The sequence below is a fragment of the Triturus cristatus genome, chromosome 3_1, assembly GCF_964204655.1.
Source record: "Triturus cristatus chromosome 3_1, aTriCri1.1, whole genome shotgun sequence".
NCBI lineage: Eukaryota > Metazoa > Chordata > Amphibia > Caudata > Salamandridae > Triturus > Triturus cristatus.
The window spans coordinates 1,159,952,479-1,159,974,322 of NC_140583.1; the positions used below are offsets into that span (position 1 = coordinate 1,159,952,479).

Genomic DNA, 21,844 nt, shown 5'->3' on the forward strand with positions numbered 1-21,844 from the left:
TTATTCTACTACAGGAGGATAGGATGGCTCACTTTACTCCAAATCGACTAAAACCTAATATTGACTCAGTCAAAACATTTCTTTATGTAGTCTGTAGTTTATTTCTCTGAACCTTAAGTATGCTTCCGTTTCTCACCCACTCAGTCATCCTCTTTCATGTGGTTTGTTGATTTGTTTACCTCACTTCTTAGGAAATCTTACTTCGTTTTCCTGGATCACTCCTCTGTAGTCAATAAGATGCAAATAGCAGGAAAAATAGAACCTCTAACATAATGTGCACGAACTTTGATCGTGACTGCCAGAAAGCCTATTTTTATTTTAACTCAGATGCATAGTTGTCTGCTGTTCAGGTCATTCTTTTCTTGTTTCTTCATCCATCTATTTCATATAGGAGTAGGATCCTTCTGGTTTCATCCAATGCTGCAGAAGGCATGCAAGATGCTGGAGTTTAACTTCACTGACTTGTTTATTTGGATACACAATCACTTCTTCTATGGAGTAAGGCGCTATTATTAAAGAGGATGATTCTTAAGCAGTTTCTTTTATTCAAAATAACACACTGCATTCCTCACCTCTGCTTAGGGCATCATGGTTTGCCTTCTCATCTGTATCCTGAGTATTCTGCAGATGTTGGTGTTGTCTGAATAACACATCGGAATCGCCTATTCAATAAAGATAAAATCTATTATTTGCTATTTAACAGGTAAGAATTTAAATTTACAATGGTAATTATTTAGGCTGCTTCAAATGTTATTCTGTAAAAAGCCAGAGCTCATGGGTCTCGTCAGGGGTAGTAAGCGCTATAGAAATGCAATTTCTTAGTGCACGGAATCAATGAAATCACACACAAATTCATTCATAAATTACCTGATGACCATACACTGCGAGGATATAGACAAAGAAAGCTAAATATGAAAAACAAATGTTTGAAAACTATTATATTAAAACAAGAGAAAACAGTCTAACATTTATAAACAGTGGGACAGGTGTATTTTGGCCACAGGACTGTGTACGCAGAATTTACAATTGTAATTGTATTGTAATTGCATTTATATAGCGCTTACTACCCCCGACGAGGCATTGAAGCGCTTTTTCGGCAAGTAGCACGCCAATCCGGGACCATAAAGGATTAGTGTTGAATTAGTATAGTGAAATATGAAAGTAATTTAAGTGGTGGATATGTTAGTCAGTAATTTGGATTCGGAAGGATAGCAGAAGGATAGAAGAGGAAAAAAGGTTTGTATATATATATATATATAGCGCTTGTTACCCCTGATGGTTTATGGTTTAGGGTGATTTAAAGAGCGCATGGCTCCCCGCAGGCATCCCAGCGCTAAAACAGGTGAAGACAGCTATCATGCGTCAGAGTTAAGGGACCAACCATGGTTTAAGATTTTTTTTTAAACGACTGTTCATTTTTGATTAATCGTAGCTCTGGGTTCATGCTGTTCCAGATTTTGAGAACAATCTTCCACCCCTCCTTGATATCTTGACTCTAGTAGTATTCATGAAAAAACTCGCTCCTGACCTGAGACAGCGGCGGGGTGTATAGTGGCAGATCAAGGTTCTCAGCATTGTGGGACCTCTACCCTGCATGGCTTTGTAAGCCAGGAAGAGGGACTTGAATGTAATCCTGGCCTGAACTGGGAGCCAATGTAGCTCCCTCAAGGACGCTCTTCCTGACTGGTGCCTGGGTATACTGAGAAGCAGTCTGGCTGCCGCATTCTGCACCACCACCACCACCATATCAGTGACATATTTAGGGGAGCCGAGGTATAATGAGTTGCCATAGACAAGTCTCGAGACTACCAAGGCTTGTACTACCATCCTTCTTGATTTCTCTGGAAGTAGACTCAGAATTTTCCGAACCATCCGGAATATTCCAAAACAGGTGCTCGCCAGTTTTTTGGCTTGCATTTCCATGGTTAGATTCTGGTCAAGCCACATCCCCAAATTTGTTATGGAGGTTTTCGGGGGCGAGGGGCAATTTGCTGGCCAGGTGATCTTTGTGCGTGGGCTAAAACTGCTGCCCAAGATCATAAGCTCAGTTTTATCCCCGTTGAGCTTAAGGCTGCAATCGGGCAACCTTGTTCCTATTCTTTCCAGGCAAGGGATTAATTGCCTATGGCTGGAGTTGAGGGTGTCTGCTATCGAGACCACTAGTTGGGTGTCATCGGCATATGACACGATGGAGAGTCCGAACTCCTGCACTATATGAGCCAATGAGCTCAGGTAAATGTTAAAGAGGGTCGGGCTCAGGGAAGATCCCTGAGGTGCTCCCCATGGAGCTGATAATGTGTCTGATAAAATGCCCGCCTCCATGCACTGAAAATATATATTACTCAGGAAGAAGGCCACCCATTGGTTGGCCATACCTTTGATCACAATGTCTTTAAGCCTTTGAATAAGGATCTCGTGGTCTGCCGTATCAAAGGCCGCACTTAGATCTAATAGCAGAATAGCTGCGGCTCTTCCTTGATTAAGTATGCTTTTTAATTTATCGGTAACCACGAGTAATATCTACTCCATGCTATGCTCTGGTCGGAATCCCATCTGGGTCTGGTGTAAGATGTCATTATCTTACAGAAATTGCGAGATGAACAATTGTTACTTACCTGTAAACAGGTGGTTCTCCAGTATTGGTGTCTTTCATAGATTCACATACGGGGAATATTCAAGCATGTGAATCTATGAAAGACACCCTAATACTGGAGAAAACACTGTTCACGTGTTTCTCTGCGATCTTTCCCAGAATGGGCAGCAATGAGATGGGGCGATAATTTGCCATAGAGGTGGGGTCTAGGTGGGGTTTTTTCAGCAAAGGTTTTACGATAGCGTGCTTCCATTCTTTAGGTACTGTGCCCCTCGAGAGACAGGGAGATAAGGCTAGTAAATTCGGCTAGGACGCAGTTCCCCCCTTGAACGAGGATGTGTGGTGGAGCAGGGTCTATAGGGGACCCTGATTTGATGTTCAGTAAAAGGGAACCGGCCTGTTCTTCACATAGTTCAGGATACTTGAGCAGAGCCGGGGAGAGCAACTGCTCTGTGCTAATCGGGCGTTCCGGGGTAACCATAGAGTCTTTGGTTGCCACAGGCGTTTGGCTTGTGTTTGGGTGAAGGGAGTTGTAGATAGTTTTCACCTTACTCTTGAAGAATGTGGCTAAGCTGTTGCATCTCTCCTTTGAAGATTGAGGAACGTGGGTACCTGAATCCACTGTTGTGAGAGACTTTACAATCTTGAACAGCTCTTTCGAAGAGTTGGAAGACTTCTCAATCCTTTCTTCATAAAAGGCTGCTTGCGCTTTCCTAATATTCTTATGATATTGCAGAATAGCTGCTTTGTATGCTAGTTTGTGCTCAGAAGCATATGTTTTCCTTCAACTCCTCTCTAGCTTTTTGCACTTTTTCTTTTGAGCGGCCAACTGAGGGCCGAACCAAGAAGACCTATTGGGGTTTCTTGGCTTTATTGGACCAAGCTTCCTAAAGTTCCTATCCACGGATCCAGTCATCCAGTCTGACCAATTTTTATGGGGCTCCTCGAGATCTCCTGTGTCTCGTGGGGTGGTTGCCTCCAAGTCTATAAGCCAGGATTCAGGGGCCAGCCTTGGCCACTTACGTCCTAGGGCTGAGCAGCCACCTTTGTGCTAGACTTCAGGGGGTTTTTGATACAGCATTGGGATAAAAAAGTGATCTGACCAGGGCATCCTGAAAGGGGCGAGAGACTCCAGTCTAGGGTCATTGGAAAAGATGGGGTCCAAAATATGGCCCTTTTCGTGAGTAGCTTGATGCACCAATTGTGTAAGTTGTAGGGCCTCAAGGTCAGCTAAGCAGCTCTTGGACGATGCATTGATTTGGTCGTCCAGATGAATATTGAAGTAGCCTAGTGTGGTGAAGGTGCTTTTTCCTATAATCATGTTGGCCAAAATATCAGGAATGGCCTCTACAAAAGGGGTGCAAGTACCTGGGGGCCTATAGATGAGACTGCCTGAAAAGGAGGATGTCGGAGTGAGGGACAATCTAAACGCAAACGCCTCGCAGTTTACTATATTCAGGGGAGTAATGACGCAGCCCAGATGAGATTTACAAATGATGGAGATGCCGCCTCTCATATTACCCATTCTGTCAAGTCGATAAATCTCAAAACCCTGGGGGAGGGTACTTACAATATCTGGTGTGGAGCTTTCTCGAAGCCATGTTTCCGTGAGGAACAGTACCACAAGGTCTTCCTCCTCTATCAACATCCTAATCTTAGTAGAGTGTTTTGAGAGGGATCTTCATTAATTAGCCCTATCTTCCAGTGATTAGTGTGGTCTTTCCTAGTCCCTTTTCAACTTCCCTGCTGGGCTAGAGTCCCTGAGGAAAAGCTGCAATTATGGCGGCCAATGAGTGCAGGCAAAAATGGTGAACTGCTGCCTTTAGGTATTCGAGCTCCTTTTTTGAATATTCAACCAAGTTGACTGGGCCGAGGCCCATTTGAACAGGATTTCTGGCCCCTGGTCCCGCCCGGGCGCGGACGAGCGCAGAGCCTTTTCAACTTCCCTGCTGGGCTAGAGTCCCTGAGGAAAAGCTGCAATTATGGCGGCCAATGAGTGCAGGGAAAAATGGTGAACTGCTGCCTTTAGGTATTCGAGCTCCTTTTTTGAATATTCAACCAAGTTGACTGTGCCGAGGCCCATTTGAACAGGATTTCTGGCCCCTGGTTCCGCCCGGGCGCGGACGAGCGTAGACGGGCTTGCCTTAGGAGCGTCTTTGGCACGCCCGCAGCATGCTTCCACTGCGCGTCCGCTTCATCCCGGTCTTAAATCCCGACCAGGGAGGTGCCGCCGGAAAAGACTAGACTGTCTACTCCCCAAAATGGTGGTCATCAAGTGGCCCCCCGGAAGTGTGTGCTCAAGGCGTGGGTTCCTCTCTCCACACAATCAGCAATGGGAGCTGCAGTGGACTGGAGAGGGTCACACGCAAATGGCGGATAACAAAGTAAGAATACCCTTAAAAATATACAACTGTGCAAACATACAACTGTGCAAAAGACATTTCTCCTGTCTAAAACAAAGCGGCGATTAAAAATAGTACATAAGAGGTGCAGAATGCACTAACGGCAATTTAACTTTAAAACAGTCATAGACTGAACAGTACAAACAGTGCAAATAGAGAGCTAGGGCAGCGTGTAAGTACATGCACAGATAAGTGCCTGTACCTGTGGAGTGTTGAAGCGCTTTTTTTTGGGCGAGTAGTACGCTACTCCAGAAACCCATAAAGGATTAGTGGTGAATTAGTATGGTGAAATATGAAAGTAATTTGAGTGGTGGATATTAGTCAGTTATCTGGAGTGAGAAGGATAGCGGAGGGACAGAAGGGGAAGAAAGGTTTGCATTCATATAGCAGCTGTTATCCCTGATGGGTGTTGAAGCGCTTTTCTGGAGAGTAGCACGCTACTCCGGAACCCATAAAGGATTAGTGTTGAAAATTAGTATAGCGAAATATGAAGTAATTTGAGTGGTGGATATGTTATTCAGTTATTTGGATAGAGAAGAATAAGCGGCAGGATAAAAGAGGGAAAGAGGTTTGTATTTATATAGCGCTTGCTACCCCTGATGGGGTTTTGAAGCGCTTTTGTGGCGAGTAGCATGCTACTCTGGGACCCATAGGATTAGTGTTGAGTTAGTATAGTGAAATATGAAAGTAATTTGATTGGTGGATATGTTAGTCAGTTATTTGTATTGAGAAGGGTTGGGGAGGGGTAGAAAAAGGTTTGCATTTATATAGCGCTTGTAATAATGATGGGGTGTTGAAGTGCTTTATTGCCGAGTAGCACGCTACTCTGGAACCCATAAAGGATTAGTGATGAATTAGTATAGTGGAATAAGAGAAGTGTTAGTCTGTTATTTTGATTGAAAAGGATTGTGGAGGGATAGAAGAGTGAAGGATTTAATTTTTTTTTGGGGGGGAGGTCATAGCAGTAGGAGGAGGATTTTGGATGAATAAAAGGGGGTTGTAGAAGGGAAGAGTCAGAGGGAAGGGTCAGATGATGCTAGGAGGGGTAGAGTAGGGGAGAGTCTAGAAAGGGTTATTTGAGGGATCATAGTAGTGGTATGGGGTTTGGGATAAATGAGAGAGTGGATGTAGAGGATATATTGATAGATGTATAGGGTGAGAAATATGGTAGTGCATTGGAAAGAGTAGTAGAAAGAAGTTTGAGATGAGTCAGAAAGTAGGGCTAGAAGATATATTGAGAGAAGTATAGGCTGAGAAATAGGGTAGTGCATTGGAAATGCTAAATTAGAAGAAAGTAATAAATATATAGATCCATAAGTACATTGAAAGGATATAAATGCATAAAGGTGGTAAGTATATGTAGATTAAAGATATTGTTAAAGGTACAGGATGAGAAATAGGGTAGTGCATTGGATATGCTTTTTCAGGAGAAAAGTAACAAACAAACAGATCCAAGTACATGGAAGGTACATAGATGCACAATGGAAGCAAGTAAATGTAGACCAAAGATGCACCAGATAAAATCCGGTTTTCAAGTGTTATTGTACTTTAATTTTTTTAAACATTTTTTTTTAAACAACATAATTATTCTACATGTTTATACAAAGCAATACACAAAGATAGGTACATATCCATAGTAAAAATAAATGTTTATATACAGAGGGATATGCTGTAAATTTCTGCTTGCATATGGTGCTTATGTGGGCAAGAGCCAATTCTTGAGTAGTTTTCTGAAGATAATGTAGCTGTCCATGAATCTTATGTTGGGGGGTAAAGAGTTCCATAGTTTGGCTGCTTGAACAGAGAAGGATGTGCCACCCATGGTTTTTTTCTTGTATCTTAGAATTTTGAGGCGAGGTGCTATTTTAGAGCGGAGGTTCCTTTGTTGAATGTGCTTGGTGATTTTATTCCTGATGAAGAGCGGTCCCATTCCATGTATTGCTTTGTGGGTGATACATAGCAGCTTGAACGTGGATCTTTCTGGCAACCGGTAACCAATGCAGGGCTTTCAAGGCAGGTGACCTGAACAATTGTTAGTGTTATGTTAGATACATTAGTCTAGCTTAGGCTGGTTACTAGGATTTACAGAAATGTTGCCTCGCAAATATTTATGAGCAGGATTCCATCTGAGGTACTTAGTAACCAGTCACAACTGCAGAGATTGAGTCCTGCAAGAAACCTCCACCTCTATGTCCGCAACGCACCAGTATTCCAGTGCTAAGTGGAAAGTGGAAGCTTCCCAAAGGGATATCACGGTGAGCAAACTGTACCTTGTGACTTCTGCTGATCTCCTAATCCCCTCAGCTGACATTTGCATAAAGGAATCGATGCTTTATGAGTAATTGGTAACCTTAAAAGTTTCGTGGCCATCAGAGCAGTCGCAATCCATTACCATATTTGAATGTTAAATGCCGGAAAGGAGTTACAGGTCGGGGTGCCCCCTTCTCAATGCCATTCACAAAATATTGCAATGCGGATACCGTGAGTGGCAAAGATTTTGTGTCTCATAATGTCATTTTAATATATTGGGTTGTCATTACAATATATTGGGTTGTCATTTTAATATATTGGGTTTTAGTTTTTCACCCCAGCCAAGACTGCCAGTCAGTCAAAGCTTTTATTTCGGTAAAATACCATAAAAAGACATAAATACATATATACATTTAAAACATGATTAAATAGCATTGTGAAGAGTGTAATCCGTTAGAACATTAAAACAATTTCCATAGAACATACGCAGTTAAAAACGTAATCTTTTCCACGAAAAGAAAAATGTTAAAATTAATCCAGGGCCAAAGATATACACATTATACCTCAAGGTACTATGATGATGATATGGATAATACTGAATCAGAAAGATGGGTGACAGAAGACAAAAATTTGGACCTTGCAAACCACATTGAGAGAAGGAATTTAGCCATCACAAACACTATCAAAGGGGTGGTATCATATTTCAGAATTCTGAACACCTCCTTGTAGTCCCTGAGACCCCTAGACTTACATAACTGGATAATCCACTTTTTTCTTGCAATAGTATATAAAGGGCAAAAGAGAACAACATGTAGCTCTGTTTCACAGATAGCAGAACATAGGGGACACGAGCTAACGGGATCTACACCATTGCACCATCTGTGAGTGAGATCTCTCAACGGAAGCGAACCGTGTCTAAACTGGATGTAAAGTTTCTTTGCCAAAGGTGGTTGGATAACGTCCAGGAAAACTTCAAACTGGGGACTACACTTAATATCCAGAAAGGTGTCAGTAAGCCTACCCAGGGAGGAATGGAATAGGATACCCTTCCTATAAGATTTCAAAACCTCCCGCAATGAATTCTTCGAGAGTGTACGGCAGGTCGCTTCCGGGGCGGACCATAAATTACTCATCTTCCAATTAGGTTGCAAAGGTTCTTTATGTAGGCAAGCCAAGGGATCTTATCCGATTTTCCCCTTGCCATAATGTCACCAAGATCGTACCTGTAGCTTACCAACTCGGGCGTTGACCAGAGACGCCTCCAGAACTGAAGAGGACGGTTCCGGGCAATCTCTTCTATGGGAACCAGACCCAGATCCCATCTCAGAGGAATTAATGGGGTGCTGACAGGTAGTTTCAACAATCTCCTGATAAAAGAATTCTCAATAGATGAGAGGGAAGCGGGGGTGGAATATCCCCATAATTCAGCACCATAAAGTGCTCCTCCTCTGGCTTGGGATTTATAGATTTCCATAGGGGGGCCCAGAGGTTTAAAAGAGGAGTTATTAAACACCTTCAGGATTCCCCCCACTGATTGGGCTAATCTCAAATTTGCCTTCGCCAAATGGGACCCCCAATTCATTTTATCATTAAGGGTCACCCCCAAATACTCAAACGTGGCAACCCTATCCAACTCAACCTCTCCCAGTTTAGGATGGGGGCAATTAAATGGATTAGAACCGAAAACCATAAATTTGGTCTTCGAAAGGTTCAGTTCTAGATCCCTGATTTTACAAAAGGAGCAAAAGGCCTCTAATGTACGCTGGATGCCCATGTAAGATTGGGATAACAGGAGCGTATCATCAGCGAACATTAGGGCCGGGACCTTACGCCCCGCCAGTACAGGGGAGTCCAGGTTAGCGGAGCGCAGTAGATACTCAATCAGCCCATTGATGAAAAGGGAGAAAAGGGTGGGGGCCAGGACACAGCCCTGCCTCACACCCTTCTCTACCGGAAATGGCCCAGAGATTTCCCCGCATCTCCCATATCTCACCCTTGCATAGGTGCCTAAGTGGAGGCGTTTGAATAAATGGCAAAGATAGGGGGGGGCACCCATCTCTAGCAAGAGGGCCCAGAGTTTTTCCCTTTGCACCATATCAAAAGCGGACCGGAGGTCCACAAAGATCAGATACAAATTACCAGCACCCATGCTGACTGTTTTCCAATAAATCAAGAGTAATCTAAATAGTTGATCAATAGTAGAAACCTTGGCTCGGAACCCCGCCTGGAGGGAGGTTAAAATTTGTTGATCCTCCATCCAGAACTGTAGTCTGGATAAGAGGACTCGGGCGAACAGCTTCTGTAAAACATCAATCAGGCTTATGGGGCGGTAGTTGGCTGGATCCAGTGGGGAAGATTTTTTGTGGATGGGTATAATTTCTGCACCCAGCCAGGTGTCCGGGATTCTAAGGCCCTGCAAAATAGCATTAAAATATACACATATATAAGGGGCCCAGATTTTTACATCACTTCTGTAGAGATCACCGGGGATCTTATCAAGGCCCGGAGCTTTCCCTACTGATAGGGAATTGAGGGCCAGTTCTATTTCTGGGATAGTAAAGAGACTAGTCTCAATTTGTTCCTGACACAACAGGTCCGTTGCAATATCAGTCCGTGACAAGCCTGCATCGGTGCCACCCGGGGGGTTACTGGCCGAGAAGAGGGGTTGGAAATGGGCGAGCCAGACCTCCTCGCTGAGATTAGGAATAATTGCTGGGGTACTGGCAACCGTGCCCGTCCGGACAATGTTCCAAAACGCCCTCGAGTCACGGTCTACTAAAGCTTGGAGTAAATTTTGCCACCTTAGATCCTCCCACTCGGCTTTTGCTTCCTTGATCAGGTTTTTATAGGTGGCCCTAGCCGCCCGGATACTAGACGGGGTACCCTCCTTTACTTCTTTTAACAGGGCAGACTTAGCCTGCCTACAGGTACCATTGAACCAGTGCTCGGGCCTAGAAGGCCTTGGTTTTGAGACAGTAGGGTTGTAGAAGAAGCTAGCCAAACTGCCAAGGAGATCCTTGTGGATGGTCTGGAGATCGAAAAGGCGGGACTGCGGGATGTCCCCGGCAGGACTCAGGAGGAGGGAGACTGCTTCCAAGGAGCGGATCACAGTGCTATATATCTCAGCAAGCTTTAGGTCATCAGACGCTACCCTTTCCCACCTGATCCGTCTGCCACCTGCCACTAGAACCAGATTCTCACTATGTAATGGAGAATGGGGCCTAGAGAATTCACTACCACCTAACTTGTTAATCAATTCCAGAGACAGTAGGTTGTGATCGCTATCGACCCGTGGAATAATAGAAAAGGCGGCCAAGTGGCCCCAAAATTCCACGTTCACCAAAACATAGTCGATGGTCGAACAGCTCCCAGCTCTGTTAAAGGTGAAAGACCCCGGCACGTCCGGGCAGAGTCTACCATTGCAGGCCCGCAAAGAGTGTGCAATGGTAAGCCTATTAATCTCAAGGGCTAGAGGGGAAAGGCGTTTGGCCGGATAGGAGATAAGGTCTGGGATTAGATAGGTTTCATCCTCATCACAGGTGGGGGAGGGGATCCCAAGGAGGGGTTCGAAGTGGCAATTGAGATCTGCGCCAATTAGTTTATGGGACGCAGGTGGAAGAGAATGTAAAACATCTTCCAGGGCGCCCAGGATCGACAGACCCAACTGAACCGGCAGGGGGCGCAAGTACACATTTATTACTACTAGCGAGTAGCTAGCAGGGAAAGTGAGTAGCAGGCATAGGATGTCAGGGGTCTTTGGATCCAGTAACTTTACTGAGCACCCCAGGTGTGTTGCAACCCATACTACTAGCCCCCCTGAAGGTCTTCCTCTCGTCCCCTGAACTGCTGGGGCCGAAAACGATGCATAACCCACCCTCCGTGGTGTAGACCGTAGCCAGGTTTCTTGGAATATGCAGATGTCATATTTGTCCATTAGCTCTCCCCACTCAGGATCAGAGAGTTTGGGCTCCAGACCGGCCACATTCCAAGACCCAACTAAAGGTCTCCGAATAGGTATTCGGGGAGGGCTGTCAACCGGAGGGGGGGTAGAGGGGGGGCTGTGGGAAGCAGAATGCACGAGGGGGTTCAACACTAAACAACCCACTGTGGCGCTGAGGGACAGAAATGAGGGAGAAGGGGGCCCAGGGCCACTCTCCGTGCCAGGAGCTACCGAGGACACAGCCAACATCGTATCAGAGACATCCCCATCCTGGGTCCCTCCCAAGGGCATAAACCCTCCCTTACTAGGACTCAGAGGTGGTGGTCAGTCCACCGCATTGAGCACACCAAAACGGTTTTCAACCGGGATGTTAAAATAAGAATTATGTGGGGCCTGGTGGAAGTAAGGTAAATCAACTGGGTCCAGAGTATTGGGGATGGAATAAAAATACCCCAAATGCGATGCCTCAATGGCTCCCCTTCTATGGTGCCCTCCCTGCTCCAGTATGTGACCTACTACTCTGGGGTCCCTAAAGTTAATCAGGACACAGTCCCCCCCTATGTCCTTTGAGCGGGTCCCCAGCCAGTTAACCCTCCGAACATGAAGAATCTCCCCTCTCCCTGCTCCCTTCAATGGTCTATTTTTGGACAGCCAGTGAATGACTTTATTTTTTAGTTCAGAGTAAGATTCCCCCCTTCCATTCATTAGCGGTGGAACTCCTGTGAGCACAATCACATAGGGTGCTGCCTCCGGGGGAAGCTGGACTAGAAGATGTGAATCATCCGGGCTCCTGAGGGCTCGGTTCCCCCCCCCAGAAAGGCAAGATCCATCCCTATCTGAATTCAGAGGAGCTAAATCCCTGCAGCTAGCTAGCTGCTCATGTGATGGAACGACAATAGGGGCTCGGGACACAGTCGGGGACGTGCGAGGACCAGCAGTAAGGGAGGGGGCAGTTAAATGCACCATAGAAGGCTGGCCTAGATCCGAAACCGACTGGATCGGGGGTAAAGGTGGCTGTGATTGGGGGGTAGGATTGGTAAGGGATGCTTGAGTACTGACACCCTCCGTGCTGCCCAAATTAGACTTTAAGTCCTGGTTTGGCTGCTTCTTCCCAAACCCTTTGGTATTAACTAATGATACCAACCTGTCAATTTTAGATGACAGGGATTATAAAAGATGGTTTAGGGACTGGTCTATGTGTGACTGTAAGTCAATTAATAAGGTAGTCACCCAGGTCGGAGGGATAGAAGTAGGGGGGTAGTGGATCGGGGCCAAGAGGGGAGAGCTGTCTACAGGAGGGGCTGGTAAAAAACTCCTTTTTATGAGTTTTTTTTTTTTTTTTTTCCTTGGCTTTGACTGCTTTATGGGGGCCACAATAGAAACAAAGGAGGATGATGATGGCCCATCTTCCACTAGAGCTGGTTCATCTATTTGTGCCTGAGCGCACGGTAGTTGTGTGAATGAGGGCAACATGGAAGACATTGCATCAGGATCCACCTAGTATGAGGAGAAGTCAGCCAATCCATCAGACGGGGGGGCCAAATTGAATGCCGGTGTAATCGACAACCGTTTTTCCGTATTTTCGATGGCTGTAGCCCCCGCCCCGATTGTCTTCTGGAGCATCTTATCTATCGCTGTAAGACTGGGGATCTGTGAATTGGAGTTGGCTAGCTGTCTAGTCATAGGGCGACTAGCTGTAGGTTTGGAGTGCTTCCCCATGATTCCAATGAGCCAACAGCGAAAAACAATGAGGAACCTCTAGCACAAGTATCTAAAATCCAAACAATATAAGGTAAAAGGAACACACTCTAGACAAAGCAAAGGACTGACTGATAATAAATTAAATGGCATTAGCCAAAGGGGGTAGGGTCACAACTGTTCCAGAAAGCGAGGCTTAGAAGAGTGGCCCAGCCCGGCCTCTTCCGGCCCCGGACGGCCACAGACGGTCCCGCCCTTGTCCCGGGCTTCTCCCGGCACCGACCCGCGCGCGATCCCGCGACGCGGGGGGCGGGCTCAGTTAAGTAGCGCCTCCGGGCGCGCAAAGTGCGTGGTTTGTACTTCCGGGTCGCTGAGGGGCCTGGGAAATGTAGTCCCCGTGGAGAGCTCCCCCCACACGGCGGTCGCGGTGACAGGCGACGGCGGGGGGGAGACGTGAGGCCAGATGGGAAAGAACGAGTGGTCCCAGGAGACACACGAGACCACACAGGTGAGCAGCAGAGATCCGCTAGTGATTGCCAGGAACAGCCCCCGCTCTGCCGGGGGCGGGCTCAGTTAAGTAGCGCCTCCGGGCGCGCAAAGTGCGTGGTTTGTACTTCCGGGTCGCTGAGGGGCCTGGGAAATGTAGTCCCCGTGGAGAGCTCCCCCCACACGGCGGTCGCGGTGACAGGCGACGGCGGGGGGGAGACGTGAGGCCAGATGGGAAAGAACGAGTGGTCCCAGGAGACACACGAGACCACACAGGTGAGCAGCAGAGATCCGCTAGTGATTGCCAGGAACAGCCCCCGCTCTGCCGGGGGCGGGCTCAGTTAAGGAGCGCCTCCGGGCGCGCAAAGTGCGTGGTTTGTACTTCCGGGTCGCTGAGGGGCCTGGGAAATGTAGTCCCCGTGGAAAGCTCCCCCCACACGGCGGTCGCGGTGACAGGCGACGGCGGGGGGGAGACGTGAGGCCAGATGGGAAAGAACGAGTGGTCCCAGGAGACACACGAGACCACACAGGTGAGCAGCAGAGATCCGCTAGTGATTGCCAGGAACAGCCCCCGCTCTGCCGGGGGCGGGCTCAGTTAAGTAGCGCCTCCGAGCGCGCAAAGTGCGTGGTTTGTACTTCCGGGTCGCTGAGGGGCCTGGGAAATGTAGTCCCCGTGGAGAGCTCCCCCCACACGGCGGTCGCGGTGACAGGCGACGGCGGGGGGGAGACGTGAGGCCAGATGGGAAAGAACGAGTGGTCCCAGGAGACACACGAGACCACACAGGTGAGCAGCAGAGATCCGCTAGTGATTGCCAGGAACAGCCCCCGCTCTGCCGGGGGCGGGCTCAGTTAAGTAGCGCCTCCGGGCGCGCAAAGTGCGTGGTTTGTACTTCCGGGTCGCTGAGGGGCCTGGGAAATGTAGTCCCCGTGGAGAGCTCCCCCCACACGGCGGTCGCGGTGACAGGCGACGGCGGGGGGGAGACGTGAGGCCAGATGGGAAAGAACGAGTGGTCCCAGGAGACACACGAGACCACACAGGTGAGCAGCAGAGATCCGCTAGTGATTGCCAGGAACAGCCCCCGCTCTGCCGGGGGCGGGCTCAGTTAAGTAGCGCCTCCGGGCGCGCAAAGTGCGTGGTTTGTACTTCCGGGTCGCTGAGGGGCCTGGGAAATGTAGTCCCCGTGGAGAGCTCCCCCCACACGGCGGTCGCGGTGACAGGCGACGGCGGGGAGGAGACGTGAGGCCAGATGGGAAAGAACGAGTGGTCCCAGGAGACACACGAGACCACACAGGTGAGCAGCAGAGATCCGCTAGTGATTGCCAGGAACAGCCCCCGCTCTGCCGGGGGCGGGCTCAGTTAAGTAGCGCCTCCGGGCGCGCAAAGTGCGTGGTTTGTACTTCCGGGTCGCTGAGGGGCCTGGGAAATGTAGTCCCCGTGGAGAGCTCCCCCCACACGGCGGTCGCGGTGACAGGCGACGGCGGGGGGGAGACGTGAGGCCAGATGGGAAAGAACGAGTGGTCCCAGGAGACACACGAGACCACACAGGTGAGCAGCAGAGATCCGCTAGTGATTGCCAGGAACAGCCCCCAAGACTGCCACTTTCCACAACCTAAGCTCTCCGAGAGAAGGAAAAATATTTAATGCATCAAATTCAAGTCTTTTTTATCAGAAAAAGCAACATGTCCCTAGAGCTCATGAATGGAGCTGGCTGTCGGCCAATAAATTCACTATCAGCAACAAAGAAATCTGAAGAGGACATTTAACAACTCTTGAGCCCATCTATATACCCGATGACAGAGAGCAAAACAATTACACCAGCCACAGCTACACTTAAGTTCTTGAATGGCCTCTTTAACCCGGGAATGGAACCCTCCAGAAAAACATGTCACTGCCTGCTGTTCCTAAATGACCATGCAATAAACAACTTGGTCTAAACTTTATAAACCTATATATAAAATGTAACCGGAGATTGTGGGGATTCTGATTCTCAAATCATCCGTCAGAGTGTGAATGTTTGTGTACTTATTCCTGTTTGTAAAAGAGTGTGCGCTAACTGCGCTTCCACAAGATTGCACATTTTTGGTTATTAAGTACTGAAGAGCCAGAGGTAGGACTCCAAGAACTCATAGTTTTCTGCTGATGTAAAGGAGCCGACACTGAAGAGTGAGCAGGAGTGAAGGCGGGCTCTTCAGTACGCAGGCCCACCAGGAAGGTGACCAGCGGAGAGGAGGGGTGGTACCTACTGGTCAGCACAGAATGTAGTGGTGACAAAAATGTGTATATGCCCTCTTATAAAATTCAACCCCAGGTTAAATGGGCAGATGCTATGATATAAAAGTTTTGCGTGACATGAATTGTGGAAAAAAACATCACCACTGTATCTCCAAAATTTCAACAGATAGCATCTGCTTTATCTACTCACTTGAGGAACGACTGTTAATGGCTCTTATATCCAAGTCCTGAAGGTCCTCAGAGCACAGATCCTCATTATCCTTCGGTCTTAACGAAAAGACAGAGGTGGCAATCAGAGGGCCTAACAAAAAAAGAAAACCAGCATGAATACAATGTATTGCAAAAGGACAAATCACACCAGCAGGGTTTATAGGGAGATGCAAAACTAGAAAAATAGAAATACAAAGAGAATTGTTTAAGAGACTGGACTCCCTTGCTCCAGCGTCAGGTTAACCATGGTGCTGTTTGTTTGAAATACACTCTGACACTTCCTCCATTTCTGCTGGTGATTTTTGTCTAGCCTTCGCTTACCAATAAAGCACTCTGTGGTATACAATATATCAGTTCATCTTCGATTGTAATGCAGATAGGATACAAATGTAATGGACTATTGGAGCAAGAGCTCCAAGCAGGGAGCTTTTCCACTTTTACTGAATACAATGCTTTTAAACCTTATTCTCTTCCAGGTGGTATGTTATGTTAAAATGTTTCTAAAGCGCTCAAATACCCATGGGTGTCTTGGCGCAGGTAAGGAATATCAGTAAAGGTGAGAGGAGATGGAGACTAGAGGTTAAAAAGCCAGGTTTTTATTAGTTTCCTAAAACTCAATAATGTGGGAGCTGCTTTAATATTTATAGGCAGACTGTTCCAGAGGGCCGGGGCTTTAGAAGAAAAGCAACTGCCTCCCCATTTGAGTCTCTTGAAACTGGGACTAGAGACCGTCAGGGAGTTTTTGGATCGTAGGTCTCTGTTGGGTATGTACCAGGAGAGGTACTGTTTGAGGTAGCTAAGACCTAGATCATGTAAGACTTTATAGGTAAGGCATAATGCAGTTATTCACTGAAAGCCAGTGAAGTTCCTTAAAGGAGGCTGAAACCGGATGGAATTTGGGAAGATCAAGAATAAGCCTGGCCGCCGCATTCTGCACGCTTTGGAGTTTTTTCACGTATTGTTTTTGGAGCTTAACAAAAAGTCTGTTACAGTAATCCAACTTCGTGAGTATTAAAAAGGAAATGACTGTTTTTCTGGAGGTGAGAGGAATAAAAGGAAGAATCTTCCTGATGATTCTCAAAGTGTTAAAGCAGGATGAGACAACTGAACTGATATGCTTATTAAAGTTCAGTTTGTCATCTGTGGTAATGCCTAAATTTTTGGCTTTTTGGACTGGGATTGGGAGAGGTGGACTCCATGGAACTGTCCTTCAGAGCTTTACACAACAAGGGGCCTAAATGTCTGAGCGGTAGGCTCAAGTAATACTGCCCCTAAGATTATTAAGATCCTCAGGGGGGTTATCTTTTAAAGATTGCCAGGATTAGGACAGCAAGGAAGGCTGCAGCTCTTTCACCTATCTAGCTGCTAAGACATGGAACGTGTTGACACTTGCCTGGCAGCTTACCTCAGTTGAGGACCATTTGAGAAGACAGCAGAGGACCTGGCTGTTCAATGGATTTTTGTTTTATGAACTCTATCTTGGACTCTAGCACCAGGACGTCATGGGGCAGCTGTGCTCTCTATAAATTGGCTCATTCCTTAAATAATGCATGTATGCAGTAAACACACTTTTATCCTAATTGCACACTTTTTTTGTTTTTGTTTTCTTAGAATACTTTATTTCGGTCATCTACCATTAAAGTGCAGACCATCAAATGCATCCGATCTTGTCCTAAAATTGAGATTACAAAATAGCAGCACTATTGCAATAAAAACATTAAAACCATACAATACACTTTATAAATAAATTGTGTCCAAGTCTAAATTGCCTAGGGCCGGATTGTTAAACGGCTGAAGCATGGCTATGACTAAGGATCAGGATTAAAGGAGATTTTATGCCATATTGGCCAGATACTTTCTAAACATTTAGCTACAGAAAAGACAATACTCGGAGACATGTCTGCTCTGCATATTCTCAGGGCAACCCTGTACTGGCCAATACCTAAGGAATGGCAAAGGGGGACAATCCAGAGCTTGCACTGCTTATAGTAAATAGGACAGAAGCACAATAGGTGTTCATCTGTTTCTTTGCTACTTCTACATGCAGGGCAAGTTTCGCTACCTCCTTGACCTCCATTCCATTTAGCAGTAGGCGTAGCAAGAAGGAGTGTGCCCAGCCTGAACCTTATATAAAGGGCTTTTGCAAATAGGTGGTCAGCGTCGTACATGTAATTTAAAAAAAGCAAGATAGGCTTGAACTCTAAAAAACGTCCGTTCATCTGCCCTCAACCAGACTGTTTGGAGAACTTTACCTCCTCATGTTCCCAGTGTAGACACTTCAACTTTTTTTTAATGCAGATGGTGAAATGGAGTTTGGGTCTAACAAATACTCATACAGGTTTATAAAGTAAAGAGACTGTTTTACATAGTCCAACCAAGGTAACAACACCCGTCGCTGGGACCTGTCCATAACTTCTCTTAATCCTGCCCTATAATGCACCAACTCAGGGGTAGACTAAACTTGAAGCCAATATAGGATTGGTTTCAATCGGGCTAGGGGGACTATAGATCGACTACCTAGGTCTTGTTTAAAAACTTTGCGGAAGTTTTAGTACTGCTTTCAAAAAAGAATTTCCCACCAACCTCCTGTGCTTTAAGGTTAACATAATCCCAGTGTTCTGCTCCATAGACAGCGGATGCTACAGCTTTGCCCCTCCAGACTTCAAGCAGGGGGGAGATTGGATGGAGTGTAGTCTTATTAGTACATTTTATAATGTTGGCCAGCCTATGCTTTGGAATCAGGGTGCTTTTGTAACCTGGTTACCCCAAGAATTGGCACTAAATAATTGAATGCTAAGATAATCAAAATCTAATACTTTTTCTAACTTCGCCGCTTTCAAAGTTAGTACCCCTCTAAAACCTCTGTGCGGGTAGATAGCCATGAATTCTGTTTTAGTTGCATTGATTACAAGGCCATGATACTGACAGAATGAATTAAACTTATTCAGAAAGGTCACAAGGCCTTTGTGGGATTTAGATACTAACAAGGAATAATCTGCAAACAACAAAGCTCGTATTTTTGTTTCCCCAAGAATAGGGGAATCATTGTCGCAACCCAATAGAAAATCAATGCAGCCATTAATTAACAACATAAACAACGTTGGGGCAACTGCAGAGCCTTGCCTGACACCCTTGACTACTCTAAATGAGATGGTGTTTTCCCCATTAGGTCCCGAGCAAACTTGAGCAAAGTTGTAACAGTGGAGCCGAATGATTATATCAAGAAGAGGACTGGGAAGCCCTAGGTCTCTGAGTTTACACCATAACTTATCTCCAGGGCCTATCACGAATGCCGCCTTGAGATCGACGAAGGTGACATGGAGACTACCCTTTTACCTTCCACCTTATTAGTTGGAACCTAAATATTTGATTGATCGTACTAATTTTGAGCACAAACCAGCCTGAAACTGGCTCAAAATCTAATTTTTATCAATACAGGTAAGCAGCCGATCAAGTGTAAGTTTAGGAAAGATTTTTTGGCTGGAATCAATTATATTGATTGGCTTGTAGTTCGCTGGGTCTGACTTTGAGCCTTTCTTAAATATAGGTATGATCTCTGCACCCTTCCATTGGAATATCAACACCTGCCATAATAGCGCTAGCGGTGTGAGTGAGGTAAGGTGCCCAGATAACTGGTTCAGAACTGAAAAGGTCGACCGGGATTCGATCTAACCCAAGGGCCTTTCCAGACTTTTGGGAACTAATGGCTCGATTGACTTCTGTCACAGTAAAAAAAAAAAATCAGCTCCGGGGGAATCAATTTTAGGAGAAGTCGAACAGGATATAATGGCCAGCATAGAATTAGGTTTGTCAGAATACACAGAATGAGGATGAAGAGGAGAGCTACTATATAATGATTCAAAGTAATTAGCCCAGTCTTGCAGAAGAATATAAGATTCAGGCTTCATTCTATTGGTCTTTGCACCATGCAATATTATATGCCAAAATGCTGCCTGAGTCCCTGAGCGTAGAGCAGTCAGAATACCGTTTGAGACTGCTGTGTCCCAGTTAATATTTGCACGATTTAAGACTAGTTAATAGTCGGCGCTGGCAGACCAAATATCTTGTGTGAGCCCTCCTTTACGAGCACTAAGGAGATGCCTCTTGGCTACCGTTTAGGCCCTATCATACCATGTAGGCTCTGTTATCTGGGGAGAGTCCTTACTAGAGAGGGGTTTGGTAAAAAAACATAGCTTCATTTCCTCAAACCATTTAGTATGGACATCCAAGATGTTATTGCGTGCTGTCTCTGGATTAGCTATTAGGGATGGGAAGCAATCCTCGATAAACTTGGGCATGGGCAACCTCACTACTCCCAACACTCTCCCACATAACCTTCCTCCAGCTGTTACTAACCAACAGATCACCACAGGGTAGTAGTTGGATCCTATTTGCCCTATCATTATTTCCAAGAAAGGTGAGGAGCAGAGGAAAGTGATCACTCTCTTACCTGGGGAAAACTACAATATCAATGATGTTTCCAGGATTGAAGAAGTTACTTTTAAAAGTAGGGAACTCTCTAAATCGGATTCGGTACGCCCATTGCATGCCCTCAGATGGAAAACCATACAAAGGTCCAACATTTGCAGGGCTACCTTTGAACGGGACGGTAGGATTCCTTCATTCATGTTTTGCAGCATGACTGGCATCAAAGAAATCAGAGCATTAGCAATACAGAGAAGGTCATGAGGGAGGAGCACAGAGCTGCACAATCACAGAGATATTACGTTAATAGTGTTGTACCATTTTTTTGGCCTACACTTAAAATAAAAATGTAAAATGTAGTTATGATACTATTTCGTAGAAAATATATATTTTTTTATTTTTCCATATACATTACCGTGTGTATCTCCACTCTGTATCCCTATCTTTTTTTAAATTATAAATGCTAATGCAAATTAATTTTATATATTTATTTTACATATAGACCAAAATTAACTAATACAACATCACTGTTAATTTTGAAAGAAATCTTTAATCTATGGAAATATATATAATGTAGATTATTTTGTGGAATATTTTTACTATGCATTAATAATTATTCAAAGGGATATATAAATATTAAACTGTAGTTATATTTTACTATATATTGTTATACTTGTTATATGATTTTTTACATTAAAAATAGGGTATTCTAATATATTATAATTAAATAATAAATACTTACTATTCTATATATTACTTTAACATTACATTTTATATAGGAATATTTTTAACTATTTTAAATAATGTAATTTAATATTTCCTGTGGGCTTTTATTTTAATTCCCAGCTTCCATTATTTTCTAAGGGAGGGTGTTGCAGTACAAGGGGTTGGCTATGTGTTGTGCTGGACTTACTGCTGTTTTTTATTACTAACTTGCATTCTGATTTTGTGAAAAGCCAAAAATAGGGAAACGGTCTTTACAACACGGGATGAGCCACGTGTGCAGTGTCCCTGCAGGCGTAACCGTACCTGCCTGAACCACGCATCTGCCTTAACCGCGCATATGCGTTGTTAAGGCAGACAGCAGTCTAGTGTTAAGATGGGTGGGGAGAAGAAGCGGAAGGGTCGGAACAGGAAGCTCCAGATGCAGACAGGTAAGTATGGCTGGGGACGGGATTGGGGGGTGGGATAGTCTTTAGGGGTGAGGTCGGTTTAGGGCTCAGGGCGGAAGGGGGTTGGGGTAGTATTTGGAAGGTCGGCAGGGTTTTAGGGCTCAGGGGAAGGGCTGTTTTAAGGGCTGGGTTTGGGGGTGGGGGCGGTTTTAGGGCTCAGGGTGGGGTAGGGTAGTTTATTTAATGGGGGCAGGGTTGTGGGCCTCAGGGCAGTGGAAAGAGTAGGGATAGTTTTAAGGACAGTGCAGGGGTAAGTTTTAGGGCTCAGAGCGGGGGAGCTGGGGTCAGGGTCGTTTTTGGCAGGGTTTAGGCCTCAGGGTGGGGAAGGGGTAGTTTTAAGGGCAGGGCGGGGTAGGTTCTAGGCCTCAGGGCGGCGGGGAAGGTAGGGGGATAGGTTTTAGCGCTTACGGCGGGGAGGGGAGTTGGGGTAGTGGT

General features: G+C 45.9%; 1 protein-coding gene across 4 annotated transcripts in view; it reads right to left on the reverse strand.

Moving 5' to 3' along the window:
• The window catches only part of LOC146861683 (uncharacterized), a 311,367-nt gene that overhangs the window by 264,364 nt on the left and 25,159 nt on the right, over positions 1 to 21,844 (reverse strand). For all 4 annotated transcript variants that reach the window (XM_085646054.1, XM_085646052.1, XM_085646053.1 and 1 more), the window contains exons 3-4: positions 15,793 to 15,903; positions 573 to 662 (exon numbers count right to left, since the gene is read on the reverse strand). In XM_085646054.1, the coding sequence (XP_085502180.1) occupies positions 573 to 662; positions 15,793 to 15,903 (201 nt within the window). The remainder of the gene's footprint in view (positions 1 to 572; positions 663 to 15,792; positions 15,904 to 21,844) is intronic.